General features: G+C 36.0%; 2 protein-coding genes and 1 pseudogene across 3 annotated transcripts; 1 reads left to right on the top strand and 2 right to left on the bottom strand.

Annotated features, from left to right (window-relative positions):
- Positions 1-6,016: 6,016 nt before the first annotated feature.
- Positions 6,017-7,901, bottom strand: LOC112279394 (uncharacterized). Its single transcript, XM_024513786.3, has one exon. It carries the CDS (start codon positions 7,275-7,277, stop codon positions 6,582-6,584), a length of 696 nt encoding a protein of 231 aa, XP_024369554.1. The 5' UTR covers positions 7,278-7,901; the 3' UTR covers positions 6,017-6,581.
- A 2,719-nt stretch (positions 7,902-10,620) lies between these two features.
- LOC112279565 (uncharacterized) lies at positions 10,621-12,315 on the top strand. The gene has a single exon (XM_024514150.3). The coding sequence runs from the start codon at positions 10,943-10,945 to the stop codon at positions 11,726-11,728; it is 786 nt and encodes a 261-aa protein (XP_024369918.1). The 5' UTR covers positions 10,621-10,942; the 3' UTR covers positions 11,729-12,315.
- Positions 12,316-12,849: 534 nt separating this feature from the next.
- On the bottom strand, positions 12,850-15,055 carry LOC112279566 (uncharacterized; annotated as a pseudogene). Its single transcript, XR_016502049.1, has 4 exons — positions 14,564-15,055; positions 13,899-14,145; positions 13,361-13,722; positions 12,850-13,204 (listed from the first exon to the last, which is right to left on the bottom strand). The product of XR_016502049.1 is annotated as an uncharacterized LOC112279566 (transcript).
- Positions 15,056-20,019: the final 4,964 nt, after the last annotated feature.

The raw sequence follows: 20,019 nt of genomic DNA, 5'->3' as shown, positions 1-20,019 counted from the left end.
AAAGATGCTCTTTAATTGGAATTTAACTAACTTCAAAACATGGAGCCTATAAAATTTGCAAAAAAACAATCATAATTTTTTAAAATTATACTCTTTTTGGCTAAATTTAGGAGCTCAAAAACTCCTATATAAGGTTCAAGTAATGCTTAGATAATTGAAGGGGTTGTGACAAGAAGGGCAAAAGGTGAAAAAAATTAAATAAATGCCTCTTAAAAATAATTGTTTTAATGAGTTTTTTAGCAAGAAAAACAATAATAAAGTCATATATATTTTGAGATTTTAAAATAATCAAAGTTTTGAAATCAAAGGTTTAAATAAATTTTAAAAGAAAATACCATGATTTTATTTAATTATATGTTAGTATCACATTTGATATATTGAGAATATGAAATAAAATATATCTTTACAAGAAGTAATTTATAAAATGCAATATAAAACATACAAATTGGTCTCATCAATTCCTTAGTCTTAAATGAATTTAGATTTGTAATTAAATATATGACAATTAAAAAGTCTATTTGGTTTAAATAGAATTGGTGTAGAATTATTCAAAGTATTAAAAATAATATCAGGAAGAATTTTCTTACATAATAAATTAATATTTATCAAAATTTTATTTGCCAAAAATTTATTAAGAAAAAAATATTTTCAAAAAGATTTGAAAATATTAAATATTTGACATTCCAAAATCTTACCTAATGTTATTTATTTATTTATTTATTTATCAAACAAATTCTATGTTATCTAAAATAGATATAATTAGTGTTTGTAGAATCATGCACATTGATTAAATAATATTCTTGTTTATAAGTTTTTTATTGGATTACAAGTTATAAATTTAAGTAGTAAACTAAAATTTCTAAAAAACTTCTTATATTACAATTTTTTTTTTAAAAGTAAATAATAATGAAATATTATATAGTCATTATCTTTGATTATAAAAAAATAGAATTTAATTACCAACTTATAAAAGTAATAAATTATTTTCAAATATTCAAATATATATATAATTAGAAAAAAATATATTTAAAGAAATGTGACAAAATGCGACAAAATGCAACAAAATTTCTTATTAGTTGCATACTTATTCATCATAATTAAAAAAAAAGTCTCTATAGTTGCTATTGAAGATGCTTTTGAAGTAAGAAAAACTGTCATATTGTGCTAATTAGAGAAACTTGTTGATTATGCCTTGCATTGATATGCAAATGATTCTATGTTGGATATATATATATATATATATATATGTATATATTAATAATATCTTTTATTATTTTCATTAATTATCCTAAATTGAAATAATAAAAGATATACATTAATAATATCCTTTATTATTAAATAAATTAGTCTAAATTAATAAAACATTTATAATATATTAACATCCAAATCTAACAATAGAGTAATAAATTTGGATTGGCATAGATATTAAGAAATGATATTATTAAAAAAATTAAAATATCTCTTTATTTATTATTATTATTATTTATAATATGGACTAGTTTTTAATAATTAAAATAAAGAAAAAGTTAGACTATAGTGTTGAACAAAACTAAACATTGCTAGAAGAACTATAATATAAGACAATGTTTATTTTTTAAAAAAATTATTGTCATTTGTATTAATTTAGATAGGATTTTAAAAATCATTTGAAAAAATTGTTGGAAATCTAAAGGGCAAAGACAAATTAGCATCAATGATTTAAAGTTAACAATTAAAGCACTAATATCCAAATGGATTATTGGGGTATTTTTTTACCATAGAGAACTAAATATTATAAAATGCCATAAGATATAGATTAATGAACTCCAAACCAATAGCTTCCAAAAAATACTTTGTTTTGACTCTTAATTCTATGCTCAAATAATACTCTATATATTGAAAAATAGAATTAGATTACAAAAGTATAGGTCACAATGGTTTGCATGTATATTTTTTAAAATTAAAATGCAATAATTCTTTCTAAAATGCTAAGAATATACCTATTTAATCAGATCTTTATTTTAATTTCATTAGTACTAACAATATTGCAAAGAAAGTAGAAGGGCTACTAAAAAAATGAGATTCATAAAGCCAAAAAATTTATTAAACTGTCCAAAATATTTTATAATAATTAAATTAATTGAGAAAAAAATTAAAATCATGATAAATCTTTATAGTTGGACTATTTCTAAAATATGATAGATGATTGTGTGCTACTTTTTACAATTAGAAACTAGATAGGTTAATAAAAAAAATAATAAATTATTATATTTTTACAATAGTGTTTCAACCTACTCATTAATACATTATTTTTTTTAAAAATAAACTGTGGTTTACTATGTCAAAATCTACAAAAATTATAATATGCGTGGTAGTTTATCAATCTACAATGTTTTGTTATGACTTTACACTCTATAAATCCTTGGAATATAAAAATTTAGATTCTGCTAATTAAAAACATAATAATAGGTTAATTTTCTAAAACATTAAATATTTGGCATTCTATAATCTTATTTAATGTTTTTTTTATCAAACAAATCCTATGCTATCCAAAATAGATACAATTAGTGTGTATAGAATAATGCACATTGATTAAATAATATTCTGATTTTTAAGATTTTCATTAGATTACTTGTTATTAGCTTAAGTATTCAACTAAAAATTCTAAGAAACTATCTTATTTATATTAAATTAAAAATAAATAAAATAAAATAATATGAAATCATCATCTTTAGTTATAAAAAAATTAGAATTTAGTTACTAACTTATCAAAGTGATAAATTATTTTTTAAATGTAAATAAATAAATAGATAAAAAATTTTATTAGAAATTTTTTTATTCAAAGAAATGTGAGACAAAATTTCTCTTTAGTTGCACACTTATTTATTATAATTAGAAAGGTTTCAATTGTTGCTATTGAAGATGCTTTTGAAATAAGAAAAATTGTGATATTGTGATTATTAGAGACACTTGTCAACACTTGTCAATATACCTTGAACTAATATGCAAATGATTCTATATTGGCAATTATTTTATATATATATATGCATAATATATTCTATTATTTCATCAAGTATTCATCCATCCGTTCATTCATTCATCCACGAGGAGTGGCAAAGTGCGAGGATAAACGCCGGATGCTGCAGGATTGCACTGAGACCCGCCTCAATGAACTCCTCAAGTGCAGTTGCTAAGTCTAGATCTCTCAATTATTCACCCCGCGACTTGTTGCAGTTTGAGTGAGAATTACGACCACGATGACAACAACACCAACAACAACAGCAGCAGTAGTTGGTGGAGGAGGATTCGTGCCCTACCAGATTGAATGCCGCACAGGGGATAGATAGATAGATAGATAGATAGATGGATAGATAGAAAGGCGACTTCGACGGGAAGCGAAAGCCAGGTGGAGAACGCCACACGGGCGATGATGAGTTGCGATTTGGGTGATGGAAGAGGAGGCGAAGGAGGAGGGGAGGGAGGGAGGGAGGGAGGGAGGGAGAGGGGAGGGAGGTGTCAGTTGCGATAGCGGCAGAGCCTACAATTGGCGCATCCTGTCAGATTCCCAACATCGATGTGGGTGGGCTTCTCTGACAAATGTATGGGAAGTCAGTCCCACGCAGCTTAAACCCAACTTGGAGATATGCTCTTGAAGTTCACTACACCAAGCAACCGAGCAGTGCTTGTGCAGCTGTCTTTGCAGCACATGAATTGATCAGTTGAAGGGGGTTTCCAGGTGTGCGTTAACAAACGTCCAGGTGTTGACTCGACGACGGGGTCCTTTGGAAAAGACTGAACCAGCGGCAGATACAGCGGATCTTCGGCGTAAGTGAGTGCGTGCGTGAGTGAGTAAGTGAGTGAGTGAGTGTTGGCGCAACGCATTCCGCAAACATTCAGAGATCGTTACAGAATCGTGCGAGACTTCGGGAGAGTCCAAGAAAAATCTTGAGCAAGCCACAGAAATAGAAAAAGAAAAAGCATGCAGCAGAAGTCCGGAGCGAGCAAGCGAGCGACGACCCTTGAAAGCTGCGTGAGAAGAAGCCCGATGCACAAATGGAGAGCGACGATCGTGGATGAAACCCTAATATTTATACATCCTCCGTGGATTGATAGTATTCATTCATCCTTCCTAAATGGCCCTTCTCTGTCTTGTCTTGGCTATGGTTTACTTTCTTCCCCATTTCTGTTTGGTCTTTCCAAATACTCAATCAAAAGAAATTTAAAGTGCACGTAGAAATTTGGCTTTTTGAATCTCCTCTTGTCCTATTAATAGCCAACATTTGAATGATTTTTCTCTTGCCATAAATTATTCAAGTATATATTGCTTGTGATCTTGCCAATTGGACACATAAAAAAATAAATAAAACCGTTCTTCCAGGAATTTTGTACTGGCATGTTAGGAATAGAGTAACTTCAAAGAATTGTTAGTAATTGTCTTGGTGAGTGGTTGCAAACTTTCTTTAATTGGAGTGTGTTGAAGTGGATAGGGTGCTTTTGGTCAATAATGTAAAAATAGTAACTTTTACTTTGATATCTGAATATGCACATATATTTTGTAAAAGAAACTCTGAATAGTTTCATTATATGTGGAATAAAAATTTCAGCAAAATTATTAATCAGTCTTTGATTCGTTGTTTCATGTAGCATATCTTAATGGCAACTTATGAAATACTGAATTAGAAATAATAACAATCAAATGTACACACATGTATTTTTATTTTTTTGAATATTTTAAAAGTTGGAGTTTATTCTTAAGTAATTGATAGCATCCCGTTGTTAATGAATTCTGAATAATGAAAATTCGAATCAGCCATTAATAATTCATAACAAAAAACTTGGAAAAATCATATGCATTTACACATTCATGATTGTGTAGCAGAATCTAAATTACATCTTGAACAAAAAAAGATAGAAAAGCAATTCAAATATGAGCAACAGATTTTTTTTTGTCTTTGTTGATAGTAGCAAAACATGATCTTTTAAATTACAAAAATAAGAATATCATCAATGCACAAGATCTTAAATTCAATGATCACATCTACAAAAAATAAAAGTAAAAATAAAAATAAAAAAACCATATATATTACAAAGATTTTGATATATATATTTTTTTTCCCACTATATAATACAGATTGTATTTGCATTAAAATGTGTTATGAGAATCTATTGTCGTACTTCCTCACACGTAGTATTAATTTCGCAGTCATTGAATAGTTCCAATACTTTAACAGTGAAAAATTTTAATTTGAAAGAAAAATAATCACATTTTTTGAAACTATGCATATTATTGATGAACTTATCAAAGGTGAAAATTATATAACTTTTTTAGTCCACACCTGAAATAAACTGAAATGCGCAATAACCTTGTGATCTGGGAAAAAAAACTGGATTAAATTCTTCTCACTCCATACCAAAATCCTCCCTTTGATTGCCTCATTAAAACTAAAGCTTCAATGCTTGCTCACAAAGCGACTTCGCCGAAGGGGTCCCATTCGGTGGACCCTACAAGTGGATCTGGATGCAACGCATGAGGCCTGCACGTATTAATCTGTATCAGTGTGTAATGTAGTGTGTAAGCGAGCAACAACTTCATGACAAGCTTACAAGCACAATGACAAGCTTTCTGACATGAAGATAAACACCGTAACCAGTTTCCTTGCCGTTGGAAGAAGCAATTAGCTCAATCACGGTGCTCAATGCCAGTGTGGGAAGCACACATATTCGGAATCAAGGCTCATACCATTTGTATTGGAGGATGCGCACTGACATTCGGGGACTCTTGAGGGATGGAAGTGGGGTGTCTGGTCTAGAAACGGCCCATCACAAGACCAGGTGTTCAAGAGGCACGCTAAGCCGGAAGCGGATTTTGAGTGGGTGAAGGGATTGGAATTGAGCAGGTAAAAGTGTTGGTATGTCTCACAGAAATTTTTTTAACTGGCGTGGATCTGATTGTGGAAGAAGCCACGAGTTGAGTTAAACCCAAAAGCAGAAGAAGAAGAAGAAGAAGAAGAAGAAGAAGCAGTATGAGTGTATGCGATTCAGAGAATTGTATCCAAGGTTTATTCTCAGCTTTTCGCTTGACAATGTGCTTGTCTTTCAACGGAGTGTACATTTTATCGGAGGGAAGATTGCTCCGAACAGCTCAAAGTAGTCTACGGTGTCAAAAATCGAAGAGGAGTTACAATCCTACAAATTTACATTGGTGCAAAAGGTTCCATGAGCTTGTGCACGGTGGTAAAGACAGATGATGCCAAAGTTCCTATATGGGATAACTATCTGCACTACCTTCGATGGAAAGGCTCTCGTGTGTGTGTTATCTCCGCAGGCTGCACCTCCGGAGAAATGATTCCAGAAATGGTTTCTGTCGAAGACTGATGTTGCAATGCCGCCTCTCACTTGATCGGATTCTGAATTCGATGTAGAAATCAACTCAACGAGCACAATAACGCGGAAGTTTGAACCATGATTGCGTTGATAACACGATCTGGTTCAAACTCGCCTTTGAACTGGAAGACGCCTCCAACGTCCAAAATTTGATTACCCCAATTTCCTTGGCATATACTCAAACATGAGGTTGGAGTTAAACCAGAAAAGTCTATGCTCTACAAGTCCAAGAAATTTATATCATCGAATTTCGCGTCTTCCCAAGCCAATTCAACGTCTTCCAAGCTGACGAACTCCTCTGCGACGACGGGAGAGGAAGACTCCCCTGTAAAATCAAGCTCCTCATCCTGCGTAATCTCAGATTTTGCCCCACTTCTCGAAGACCCTTCTCCCGTGGTGCCAGAGCAATCCGATTCCGCAGGAGTTTGGTGGGAGCTAGGTGACAAATTCGTCCCATTCTTGACGCTGATGAGTTGAGCACTAAGTAATTGCATTTTAGCCTTTGCGGGGAGCGCTACTGGAGTACAAGGCTTCGCGGCTGCGGCAGCGGCAGCAGCAGCCACTTGGATATCCTTGGGCGAATTGCATTCGGGAAGCAATTGAGGGGGTGAATCAGGGAAATTCAAAGTAGCGCCGGGTCCCCTCAAACATACCACGGCAGCATCATACGCTCTTGCAGCCATCTCAGCAGTGGGGAAAGAACCTAGCCAAATTCTCGACCTCTTGTTCGGCTCCCTGATCTCAGAGACCCATTTCCCCCATTGCCGCATGCGAACTCCCCTAAACTTGGGGCTTGCAGTCGTCTCCTCATTCTTCACGGCAGACTTCAGATCCTTCTTCACGGGAGCCAAGTAATGCCGTGCACCTACCCTAACCTCTGTCGCAGCTCTCTGGCTCCTGTTCTTCTCCACCATGGTAATGACCAAGTCCTTACGCTCCTTACGTTGCAAAAATCACACTCCTACCCACAGCACACAGGTGCGAAATCGTTCCAACAAAACCCCTCCCACAAATTTCCAAATTCTAATTCCCACTTCCACTGGAAATCTGAAACTGCTTATTGATCGCTATACGTCACAGAACGACTACAAGATGATCTCTTAATAAACACCAAGTCTTGACGCGCACGTTTCCTGAAGACTGAACACGCAACAAGTGGCTACTCCTGAACTCCTATGCCCTCAAGCAAGTTCACTAACCGAGCCAGAGACAATTACAAACCTCAACACGCTACAGAAACCTCGAAATAACGTCCCAATCTCCCTCTTTTTCTTTCTCACTTTATCTAGTCTTCCCGGTACTCAGATCTTAGCAACCACATATCTCTGCTGCGGGGCTCTTGTAAGATCTAGTGCAACGCAATTGCTTTGGTGGCTTCTGCACCTTTGTGCACGGTAGAGTGAATCAACAACTCTCTGACCTGTGGATATGTGTTCGAATACCCTTAAATTCTAGAATATGGAGCGCAATCTATTACGATGACGAAGCAGATGGCTGGCCTTTGTATGTGAACACTTGCGGGCCGAAAGCAAGAAGATCGTTATGCGGTTTCTCCGCGTATAGGCCCGCGCGTCTCGTGTAGGTGATCCAGGTGTCGACGCGTGGTCAGACGCTAAAATCTGATGCTGTGTCGCGTCGTATCGATTCGAGGCTACGGAATATGAATAATTCAGATCCAGTCCGGACTCCATTGAATCCAGCGCCTCTGGTGTTTCGCAGGTCCCCGCCTTGCTCCAGGCCCATGGACGATGTTATCCGTCCTTTCCGTAAGAAACACACACTGCACTTGGGCTCCAGTTGCTGCGCAAAAGCTGAAACCACTTTCCGATCATCGGGAGTTGGATCAGGAATAAATCTACCATGTCACTGTATTGGACGTTATCACTTTATAGATTGACTATTCAAACAACCACTCAATCTCACACATGGGTTGATCAGAATGATGCTCCAGGGAGCAGGTTACCAGTCGTATAACCTCTCGCCTACTTTCTGAAGCATGCATTAAGTTTATGGGTCCAAGTGAACCGCGAATATGTGGCAAGGTTTCCACAATTAATTTGTTCATAATCAAGTGAACTTGTTCCATTTCAAATTTTATTCTGCACTATCTCGTACTCCTGTGAATCTTAAATTGAGTTTTGTTTGAATTCCAAAAATTAAGATAAAATAAAATCAATGATAGAGACTACACTTAGAACCAGGAACCACCAACCCAGTGTCCCGGTTAAAATGAGTCCGAGTTACTAGCCGCATAGTGACGCAGGCTCCAGCAGTCAACCCACATCCAAAATTGCAATTTCCTAAAAAAGTATGAAGCGCTAAACTCCGGTCAACTCGTGGCCACAAAAACCACAGGAACATCCGAAACTTTTGACGCTTCCAATGTTGGCTGGACATTGCCAGCATAACTACCTGCAACCCGTACCAAACTGATCGCTGTTGCTAAATTCTAAAGATGGAGGGTAAAAATGCCACGGCAAACGCAGGCTCCTTAAAATCTCACGCTGATCCATCGGCACCCACCTGAAAAGTACGCAGGACACGCGTTACTCTAATCCGACGGTCTCCACCATCGACAGCACAGAGAGAGCAGCGCTGGGGGCCATTCGATTGCAGGGATCACCGCGAAACAATAATAAACATCGAATATTATAATATCGAGAGGATTGATGTCGCCGTGGATTGCGAGCGCTGCGATACCGATTAGACTACAGTGCCTGGGATTAGCTACGGCGTCCGCGCGTCACCCGCAGCGTCCAGGTCTGGTGTCCATAACAAAGATCCTCGCATTCAGGTATCTGAATCTCAATCCACAGAGCTAGATAGGATCAGCCATACTCGGTGCGTTTCCTCGGCACCGGATTCTTCTTCTCGTCCACGCCCTTTCGATGCCACCACTACGTCGAGAGCCCCTTCCGCCCCCGCGCTCCTCCTCGTATCCACCCCACCTTTCGTGGATGAATGAAGTTGAAAGTTGATGAATGTTGGATGAGGATATGTCGTTCGGGATGGCATCACTAGCAGTGCGCCCGGGAAAAGGTGACGGGGCAACAAATTGATAACTCCCGCTATTTTTCTGTATAAAAGACTCGTATATTTGTTATGGAAAAGGTGGCCTTTAAAAAGATGCTCTGAATTAGAGGCTGAGTGTGCATCATGTATTTTGTTTATTGTTTTGTAGATGAGTAGCTTGCATCCCCTTTGTCTCAAATGTGTGGGTGTTGTTTTGTTTCCATCGTGTCACTTGAACTCTAGTGGGGTTCTACTCTTGGTTGTTTAGTTACTCTATCAATATTGATAGACATTTGTTTTTGATATCTTACGCTACTGATGATGACAAGAATATTGGAAATGCGTTTCTATTGCATAACATGTTTGTTTGTTTGTTTGTTTGTTTGTTTATTTATTGGTGTATGATAACAATACATCTTTGCGGACATGGATTTTTGGTCAAACAGTCATAGAATGTAACAATCTGAGTTTTTTTTTTTTTATTATTTTTTATTACTATAAATAATTAAGAAGAACTTTCCAGATTTTGAAGTTCCCAAATGGATGGATGTGTACATTGGTTGTTGGAAGAGATATTTAATTTTATTTAATTTTATGATTAAGTTGTAATGTTTAATGACAATAGTAATAGTTATTTTTAAAAAAATTATTTTGTGAAAAAATTCATCGAAGTGCAATACATCAAATTCATATATAACATTTTGCTAATTACAAAATCATTTAACATATCACAACATTGCACAACCTTTCAAAATAAATTTTCACTCTATCAAAAACAAATTATCATTGTCTAACAATACCAAGGTTAAATATCAATTATGTTTCAATTTCTTTTTGTTCATCAAACAACGTCAACTCACAACACACATTCACACCAAACAACATTCCATTCTACAAACCTCAAGTGTCTAAATACAAAAGACTCCAACATCAATCAGCCCACTTGTGTGGTCACAATATTCCCTAAAATACACTCTCGTCGCCCTCTCACTCGGTGATCGGATCTGCGACGATGTCTAGATTTCGGATGACTCGAAAAAAGTACTGGCGGTATGATTCCCCCCTCGTATAAAAGGCTTCTGTTGTCGTGTTCCTGAATTTGTCATACGGGGATTTACAGATTGGCTACACGCTTCCCACTATCGCTGATCGAACTAAATCTTTGATGTTTGTGGCACAGACGCGGCTTCCCCTATCTGGGAGTCGCTTCCGCACTGTGCATTTGTCCACACCCTAGATCCTGGATTGTGTGCATGCATTGCCCCTCCTCCTCCTGCTCTCGCTCCTTGCTCGGTTGCGTATAAGTATTCCATCTCAAGCCAATTTGCAGCATGATTGACAAGTATGCGAATCTGGCTCTCTGAAGGCTTAAACGTGCTTTGCAGTGTTCCTTATGTAAAACCCTTTCAAAAGTGATTAAGTCGCGTTTTCCTTCGACTGTGATTCTTCGCGGTGAAGTAGTTGGGAATTGCGAGGAAGTGTTTTGGAAAGTCTGGTTTCGAAAGATCTAGATTGGGAAGATCAGAGTGTGGTAGTGAAACAAAAATAACCGAAAGGTTTGGTGAGGATGGTTGAGAAAGTAGTGGTGTCGTCTTTGCGTGTCAAGCGAGGAGGCAATCTCTTGGCGCCACTGAAGAGGAATGTGTCCAGCATTGCTAAGAAATCCTCAACGCCAAAGAGTGGGAAACCGGTAGGGAGCCCCAAAGTGTACAAAGGAGTGCGCATGCGGACTTGGGGGAAGTGGGTGTCGGAAATTCGAGAGCCGAACAAGAGGTCACGAATCTGGTTGGGCTCATTCCCCACTGCAGAAATGGCAGCCAAAGCGTACGATGCCGCTGCGGTGTGCTTGCGCGGACGATCCGTGAAGCTGAACTTCCCCGACAGCCCTCCTCGATGCGCAGCCCGTTGCAATTCGCCGCGCGAAGTCCAAGCGGCAGCGACCGCAGCCGCCGTGGCATGCATTCCATCTGCAACCGCTCTGACCGTGGCCAATTTCCAATCTCCCGCTCAGACATTGGAGAGCAGTCCACTTCACTCATCGCCTTCGTCTTCCGACATGAGCTCTGGGGATGAAGACTCAGGGGAGGATTCAGTCCAGAGCTTTGTCGCGGAGGGGTCTCAGATTTCCCCTTCAGAAGTTGTGCCAGTATTGGAATGGGTTAAGGTGGAATTCGGCGACAAGGAAACGGTTGCTGCTGGGGACGTTGATTTTGATTGTGACTATTCTTTCATCTCTGAATTCGCAGCTGACTCCTTACTGGCTTGTTCCTACAACAGCAAAGGTAGAACTGAGTACTTGCCTATAGAAACTCACGACGCGGCTCTCTATGATTCCACACTTTGGTTCTTCTAGCCGACAAGATTTGGCCTGGATCTGGAACTTTTTTAAACTGTTCCGGGATTTGCAACTCTGCTCGCTCAAATGCTTGGCAATGCATATTCAAGAGAGGTGTCCGAAATTAAGCAACCGATTAGAAATTTTGAGGCCCTTTGTGAAAGTTGAAGCGTTTTCCACGAGACTGAAACATAGAATTGGGTTTTTGGAAGTTTTTGACACTGAAAACGGAAGTGTTTGCTGTGTTTGTATTAGCGGATCGTTTCCTAGGGTCTGAAAGATCAGGTTGGAATTGGGAGTTTTTGACGCTCTTCTTGATGCGTTTCCCCGTTTTATTTAGCGGGTTTCTCCAACGACTGCTTAGAAATGCACATGGTGTTTTTCTTTTTTTGTGAATGCAAACATGACCCAAGCCATTTGGCCTTTGCAACACGTAGTGTAGTGGATACTTAGCATATCAGATATGTTTTTGACAACTCAGAGCAAGCTGGGACCGACTGAAAAAGACTTTGTAGTTCAGGGATTTTAGTATGTCAGTTTCCTGCAGCAACAATGTACAGATCAGCCATGTTCAAGGCCACTCCATCTAAACTTTTGTGGAATGATTCAGTCTCGTCAACTTTACTTGTTGGAGCCTTTCGATTCTTGTGACATGCACATTAGTTCGATATGCAGTTGAATTTCCGCCTCGAGAGGTCTTCTCTTCTCAAGTCAGTCTTGGAGGATGCAGTCAGGTATAATGTTTTCGATTCTTGACGTATTAGCTATTTTCTCGTTGTAATTGGGTTTTCATTGGATGATGACGCGGTTAATGGCGTTGAACTGTCCAGCACATATGCACGAAGCATAATAGTTATTATATCTCTCTCGTTAATAATGTTGGCCAGTTGCAGAGACACATTCTCAAACATCAATTTGGTGATAAAACACATGCACGGAGGCCTAGGGTGGCAGGGAGTTGGTTAGACTCTTCCTCAGTTCTGGAAAGAATGAAGGCTGTGTGACGATTGGCCTATGATTCCTCGAGCTTTGAAGTGCTACCATGGTCGACATCTACTTTTGGGCAGTTTCGCCAGTAATAATTCACCTTGCACTATTAATGGACATCATTCGTTGATACTTTCCTCCAGCAAATAATCTTGAGATTGCTCATCAGACGAGTGAGAATTATTTCATAGAAGTCAAGTGCATAGTAACAAAACATTTGAAGTTTGGGAAGAGTTGAGTTGAAAGTAGCAGACAATCGGGTTTTAACGGACGGTCCACAACCCATCGTCAACAAAGACGCATCCTTGACCATACTGGCTAACAACTGAGCAAAATCCAAAAAGGGGGAATCTTGTAAAACGCCCCAAGCCTTACCAGACGGAGAGTGTCAAGTGCATTTTCCTGTGTTACATCTCCGATTATTCGCACGGCCAATACATGTCCTGGAAAAGTGTGCTGTTTCAAGAAGGAATCTGGAATATCCAACAGCGCTCCCATTTCACGTACCTGCATTTTTCAAAGGAACCAAAAGTAATACGTTATCTGAGCAGAACTTCAGATTGTTATCCTTGTTTTTATAGTAGTCCAAATGTGCAGGTGCCAACGCTGTCGCTGTATCAACCTGCTTGACGTGTGTGTACAGCAAGTAAGGTAACGAAGTACCTCGTCTTGGAAGAGCCACTTGAAAGGCTCAACTAACTTCAGTTTCATGTCCTCGGACAAACCACCTACATTGTGATGAGTCTTGATCGTATGGGAGTGCGAATCACCACTTTCGTGAGGAGAACGCGATTCAATGACATCAGGATGAAGTGTTCCCTGCACAAGATAGGTTGGCTTCTTTCCAATCTCTCTCCAATCTGTGTGAAAATTCATCCATGACATTGATAAACTATGCTCCAATTACCCTCCGTTTCTCCTCTGGATCCTCCACGCCCTTCAACTTGCTGAGGAACTGCTCGGCGGCATCCACACAGGTCACTGGCAAATGAAGGTCTTTCTCAAATGTAGCCATCATTCTTTCTCTTGTACCTGAGCCACAAAAATTTCCAACGACGGTCAGGCTGCAGAAGCGTGTCTGTGCTTTCCAAACTTCTATCAATCTTTACTGTCGTAAACAAGACATTCTAGCCGGAAAATTCTAGGCAAATGAGGAAGAAGAAGAATTTCAAAGGGAGAAGAGTGGCGCTATAATGTCTACCTTCCAAGCCCATTATCTACAAACACACAATGCAGACGGTCTCCAACAGCACGGTGCACCAGAGCACCCGCAGCTACTGAGTCCACACCTGAAAGTGCGCAAATGATATGGTCATCTGGGCCAACCATTTCAGCGATTTCTTTTATTTCCTTCTCCAACACATTCTGCATCTGCCAGCCAAGTCTTATGCCGCAAACATCAAGCAAGAAGTGGTTAAAGTCTCCGCCCCTCTCTCTGAGTGTGTAACCTGCACAAAACTAAACTTCTCAGAAATTCCCCAGAACAACAGGGCGAAAAATCAGCACCTGGAAGCAAAGTTCAGCAGGGAAAAAACAATCCTCCAATCCTGGATGACCAGTATGAAGACACCCCGATTCTACAATGAATAATATACAAGTCTGGTAAACATCGACATAAACCGACGGATTACGAGCCATGCGTCGTACAGAATGTATTGCCTCCTCAGAAATCGACATCCTCAGTAAAAACAAATTGCACAGGATCGATGCAGAAACACACTTCTAGCAACCACGGGAACACAAACAACGAGGAGAAAGCTCATTCCAATGGTCGGACTTGCAATTGGAGAATGCGAGAGCAATAAGGGCAGCTTCAACGAGCAACATAAAATTAATTTGAAGACAAACGAGGCGAATAAGAAGAACCTCGCGATGGTACTGAAGGGCGTAAATGTTGGCCTTCTCGTTCTCGATTGCAGCAACGATGCCCTGCGTGCTAGTCGCCACGACTCTAAACCCATCCGGAAGCTTCACAACTTGATCACCGTGGCCCATCCACACCGTCCGGTTATGCATGGCCTCAGAGTCTCCATAGAGGCGGCTCTTCTCGACGGCAGAAATCTGCGTACGCCCATACTCATGGTGCTCAGCATGATTAACCTTCCCACCCAGCAGATCCACAATCAGGTGCAACACATTGCAAATTCCCAACAAAGCGATGCCCTGCTCCCGGGTAAACGCGAAGAATCCCTCAGGGAGAATCGGGGACTCGTCGAAGTGCACTGAATGCGGACCACCGGAGAGGATCACACCAGCAGGATTGAGTTCCCGAATCTCTTCAAGAGGCGTCGTCCCCGCAGGTAAACAGAAGGACGAGATATGCAGGCCTCGGATTCTCCCATATTGATTCATCCACATGCTCCTCGTGGATGAACTCTACACATATTTATTCATCTACATATTGATTCATCCACATATTGATTCATCCACATATTGATTCATCCACATATTGATTCATCCACATATTGATTCATGCACGTATTGATTCATTCATTCATACATACATACATACATCAATTCATTCACATATTCATCCAGAAGTGGATGAATACGCACCCAACATGGTAGAGTTCATCCACGAGAAGGGGACTGGTGACCCCTAACTGCCGAGAGGTTCAGCTGCTGCCAACTGGCAGGGGACGCGAGCCAGCGCCGTTGTGCCAAACAAGCGTGGCCGAGGGGTTCAAAAGCCCTCCCTTCAGCGTCTCCCCTCACTCACTCTACTTGACTCCACTAACTTACTACATGTTTTTACAACATTTAAATAAGTCAACAATAATAAATTTTTATTTTAAAATGCCAATAAATTCCATCTTAAGTTATTGATAAATTTACAAAAGAAATAATTTACTTCCTTGATTAACAATAAAAAAAATTTAAGATTTTTGTAAATGTTTCATTATTTTCAAACTTAAACAGCTAAAAAAATATTCATCTTTTTATAATATTTTAGTTTTTTTGTCTGTTTGTTTGTTTGTTTGTTTTTTTGTTTGTTTGTTTGTTTGTTTTTTTTTTTTAATTTACTACTTAAGTTGATTATTTTAAGCACAAGTCTACTTTTAATAACTTTTGGTTGAAATTACATGTTAGAAGTTGATTATTATATTTCTGGTTATTTGATTGTCTTTTGTCAAAAATATAAGAATAGAATATTAACAATAAAAATTTAAAAAGTCCTATAATGTTTTTAAGAGATAAGATAAGTTTAAGATTACTTTATTTTATCACATTACTATTTCATAGCAATAAAATTAATTTAAATAAACCAAAAAAATATTTTTTTTACATAAATTACTAAAACATTATGAGGTTTTTTTTTCTCATGTTTCTTCTACCTATTAGCTAATACTTATAAGTTTTTCATAAAATACAAAAATAAGTAAAAAATCATGTAAGACATTGATCTTAATAACTAAAGAAATATACTAAATTATCTAAGATTATTGTCTTTAAGTCTTATTAAGATTCTAATTTAATGATTATTTGCTTAAGAAGACTCTTTTAACTTATAAAATCTTCTAAATCCTATTAAAAAATTAGATTATTAAATAAACTATAAAAAAATATATATATCTAAAAATTATTATTATTATTATTATTATTATTATTTTTATCAATTCTACTAATCAAGATGTATTGGTGGGACTTATTTTAAATCAAGTAAAAATTTAAAAACAAAGATTTGAAAAAAACTCAATATACCTAAATAATTCTAAATTCAAAAATTCTAAACTTCTTATGTTGTTATCCACCCATAGTATCTACACCTAATTGCAAAAATGTCACTCATTCAAGGAGCTTGTACCTACCATGGATGATACTTATCAAAGTACTGTAAAAATATGATGTCATATAAATAGTAAGCAAGGAAATAAGATATTATTATGAAATCATCAATACTAATGGAGAGGCAATAAGGTAGATGGATACTTAAGGGTCAGAAAAAAGTACTTAAGAGATAGTTGAGAAGTAGCACAATATATAGTAGGTTCCATGTAGTAGCACCATGAGTCAAATTAGTATTAGGTTAGATGGCACGTAATTTTTGTTTGAGCAGTAAACTATCCTTTATATCTTTTCTAATCATTATGTGTATTGAGTCCAGTTTTACAAGATTGTATTTTATACTTGTTAGTAACTTCAAAAGCTCGATTAACATTTGGCGACTATGTTGGCAAGCATCATGTGACAAAACCTGGAGAAATGTGAGAGATGATGATTATGAGATCTATGAGTAAATTAAGCAAAGGAATTGAAGCATGAGATGATATATGAATATCTCTTCTTAATCAATATGTGCTCAACCAGCGGAACTTGAGAGACCGCTATTAACTCCAAAGAAACTAGAGACTTATAGAATTGGTTACAACAATATACTAGAAAGATGGAAGATTGTATGAAAACTTTATAAGAGATATCACAACATTACAAAGAACCCATGCAAATAGTTTAGAATTCACCACTTGCTTCAAAACACCCCAAACATGGCAACCAAGTGTAAAAATAGAAGAAGACCATGGCCACACTACACAAGAAAATCCACTTGCATCCATTTCAATTTAGGCAATGATAATTAATTTGAGACAATTAAACCTAAAGTATTTTGTATACAATTGTATGAATGATCCTAATAAATACATCAAAGCCTATTTAATTGTAGTAAAGATTAATATCATAATGTCATTAAAAACGTTGAAAGAAATATTTGATACAACATTATAAGAAGTAGGTATTATATGTTTTTTTATCTTTTATCCATAAGCATCTGAAGGCCACTTGGGAGGAATTTGATCTAAGTTTTGTGAAATTATTTAGGTGCATAAAAACCAAGAATAATATTGTATTAGGTTTTTCAAAAATTATGCAAGCTAATCATGAAATAATGAAAGTTTATTTAAATCAATTCACTCATCTTATAGAAAAACTTAATGTTATTTTTAATAATTCCATCCAAACATTGTGGTTCAAACATGGCTTTTTATTGAGCATCAAGCAAGGTATAATATATATGCAATCCAAAATCATAGAAGAAATGCTCAAGGCTGCCCTTAAGTTTGGATGTATATTATCATTTGCATAAGTATCCAAATAAAAGAAATAGAATAGCATATCAACAAATAAACATTTCTATAATATATACTTTGAAGATTGTTAGTGGTATCCTTTACATCCAAAAAAATAGCTAAATAATATTCAAAAAAAGCAAATCATTGCAACTATAGAAATGGAAGAGGAAATTGAATGCCATATATACCATCTACAATGCAATGGAAGACCAATCAACTGACCCTTATAATCGAGCATATGTTTTGAATGTAAAAGAAATCATCAAATTAATGACTACCTATTATGTATATCAACAATGGACAAAATATCAAAATCAATAGAACTTGCATTATGAAAGGATAACCATTACAAATATTGAAGAGCAACTTTTATTGATAATCTCAATAATAAAGGTCAAGTATACTATGATAAGTATTCAAGCTAATTGGTGCTAGTTGAAAATATCTACAAAAATGGAATGAAAATTTTGCTTTCCATATACTATAAAATATTGAAAGTTACTCAAGAAGCTTTAGAAATATATACAAAAGGATCTACACAAGCATAAGATCACAAAGCCAATTGATGCCAATGCCAAAGAAATTGCAATAAGAGATATATTCAATAATACTTTAATTATGATTTTACTTTTTTAATTATTCAAATTGAATCTCAAGATATTGATGTATTTAAAATACAAAAAAAATTTCAAACCATTACCACAAGCAATTGCAAATTTAAACGCCATTGCCATAGATCTAAATGCTATAGTTATAAAGTTTTGCATTAAAAAATATTAACTAACTAATGTATTTGTAGATGGGAGATTCAAAATTAACATCTTAGCAAATCACATCTGCAAGTTCTTTGGACTTCTTCAATCTAAGGCAATGTTATTTATACTCTACATGGCAAATAATGCTCAAGTCAAGCTCCTTGAGATATTATGGAATATAATTATTTCTACCTAAGATATCTATGCACTAATTATTTTTTTAATAATCAACATATCCAACAAGAACTACTTCTTAATTATCTTAAGAAGATCATGGTTATGAGATGTGAATATGTCTAATAATTAGTTTAGCAATAAAATCACCATTCATTGCCAATATCAACATGTGCATACTTGTATCAACAATTGCATCATTCATGAAGAAGACTTAACAATTTGAAAAATCACAAGCAATGAATGGACCTTTAAATTAAGTCCACATTAAGAGGAGGTCATATATGGATTCAAACTCTACTTGATTCTTATTGCAAAAGTGAATCTTGTAGCCATAACAAATAACAAATAACAAATAATGGAACATACTTAGAAAATTCACTATTAACCTCCAAGATTAGTTAATTATTGATGAACATCCAATGTACACTAAACTCTAAGGACAAATAATTACAAGATGGTCACAAAATCCAAAAATAAATAAAAAAATAGAACTTGTTAATCTTTGAATATCCTTGGAATTAAAAAATATCAAAATAAATGTTGATACATCTAACTACATAAAGTCTATTACAATTGTATTATTTTGTGAATATTTAGACATATTTACTTAATTACATAAAGATTTAAGAGGAATATCTACAAAGATAGTCAAACATCAAATTGACCTTGTTTTGAATGCTATTCCAATTTAATACAAGTAATATTGAATGAATTCCAACTACATGCTAATTATAAAGTATGAGCTTAACAATCTTCCATAAGCCAGATTTATTTCATTCCTAGATTTTGCCTTGTAGATGTCATCAATGGTAATCATCCTAAAGAAATTAAAAGCTCTAAAAATTTTCATGTACTTTTATCAATTAAATATTACAAAAAAAAATCATCATTATCTCTTTCCATATATAAAAAGTCATCAACAAAATAGCAAGCTATAAGATGTATAACTTCATTGAATATTTTTCATAATATTATAAGATGACCATGGCATCAAAGGACAAAAATAAAATGTCCTTGTCTATAGAATGGAGATTGCTATATTTCAAATAAATACCGTTTTGTGCAAAAAATGTACTAATGACATTCTAACGTGTAATGGAATTTTGCATTTAAATCATATCTTTGAATTTTTTAAAAATATATTTTAATAATAGAACCATCAATGAATTTGAGAATGAACACATTCAATATCTGCAATCAATCTTTGAATTATGTTAAAAATACAACATTAGCTTGTTATAAATATATATCTACGATAATTATTATTTAGGTAATATGAATTGGTAGAAGTAGGTAAAATTAGATTAATTTCATGATACCTTCT

The sequence above is a fragment of the Physcomitrium patens genome, chromosome 3 (genome assembly GCF_059467195.1).
Source record: "Physcomitrium patens ecotype Gransden chromosome 3, ASM5946719v1, whole genome shotgun sequence".
NCBI lineage: Eukaryota > Viridiplantae > Streptophyta > Bryopsida > Funariales > Funariaceae > Physcomitrium > Physcomitrium patens.
The sequence above is the reverse complement of the archived record's forward strand: the minus strand, read 5'-3'. Positions and strand labels throughout refer to the sequence as shown.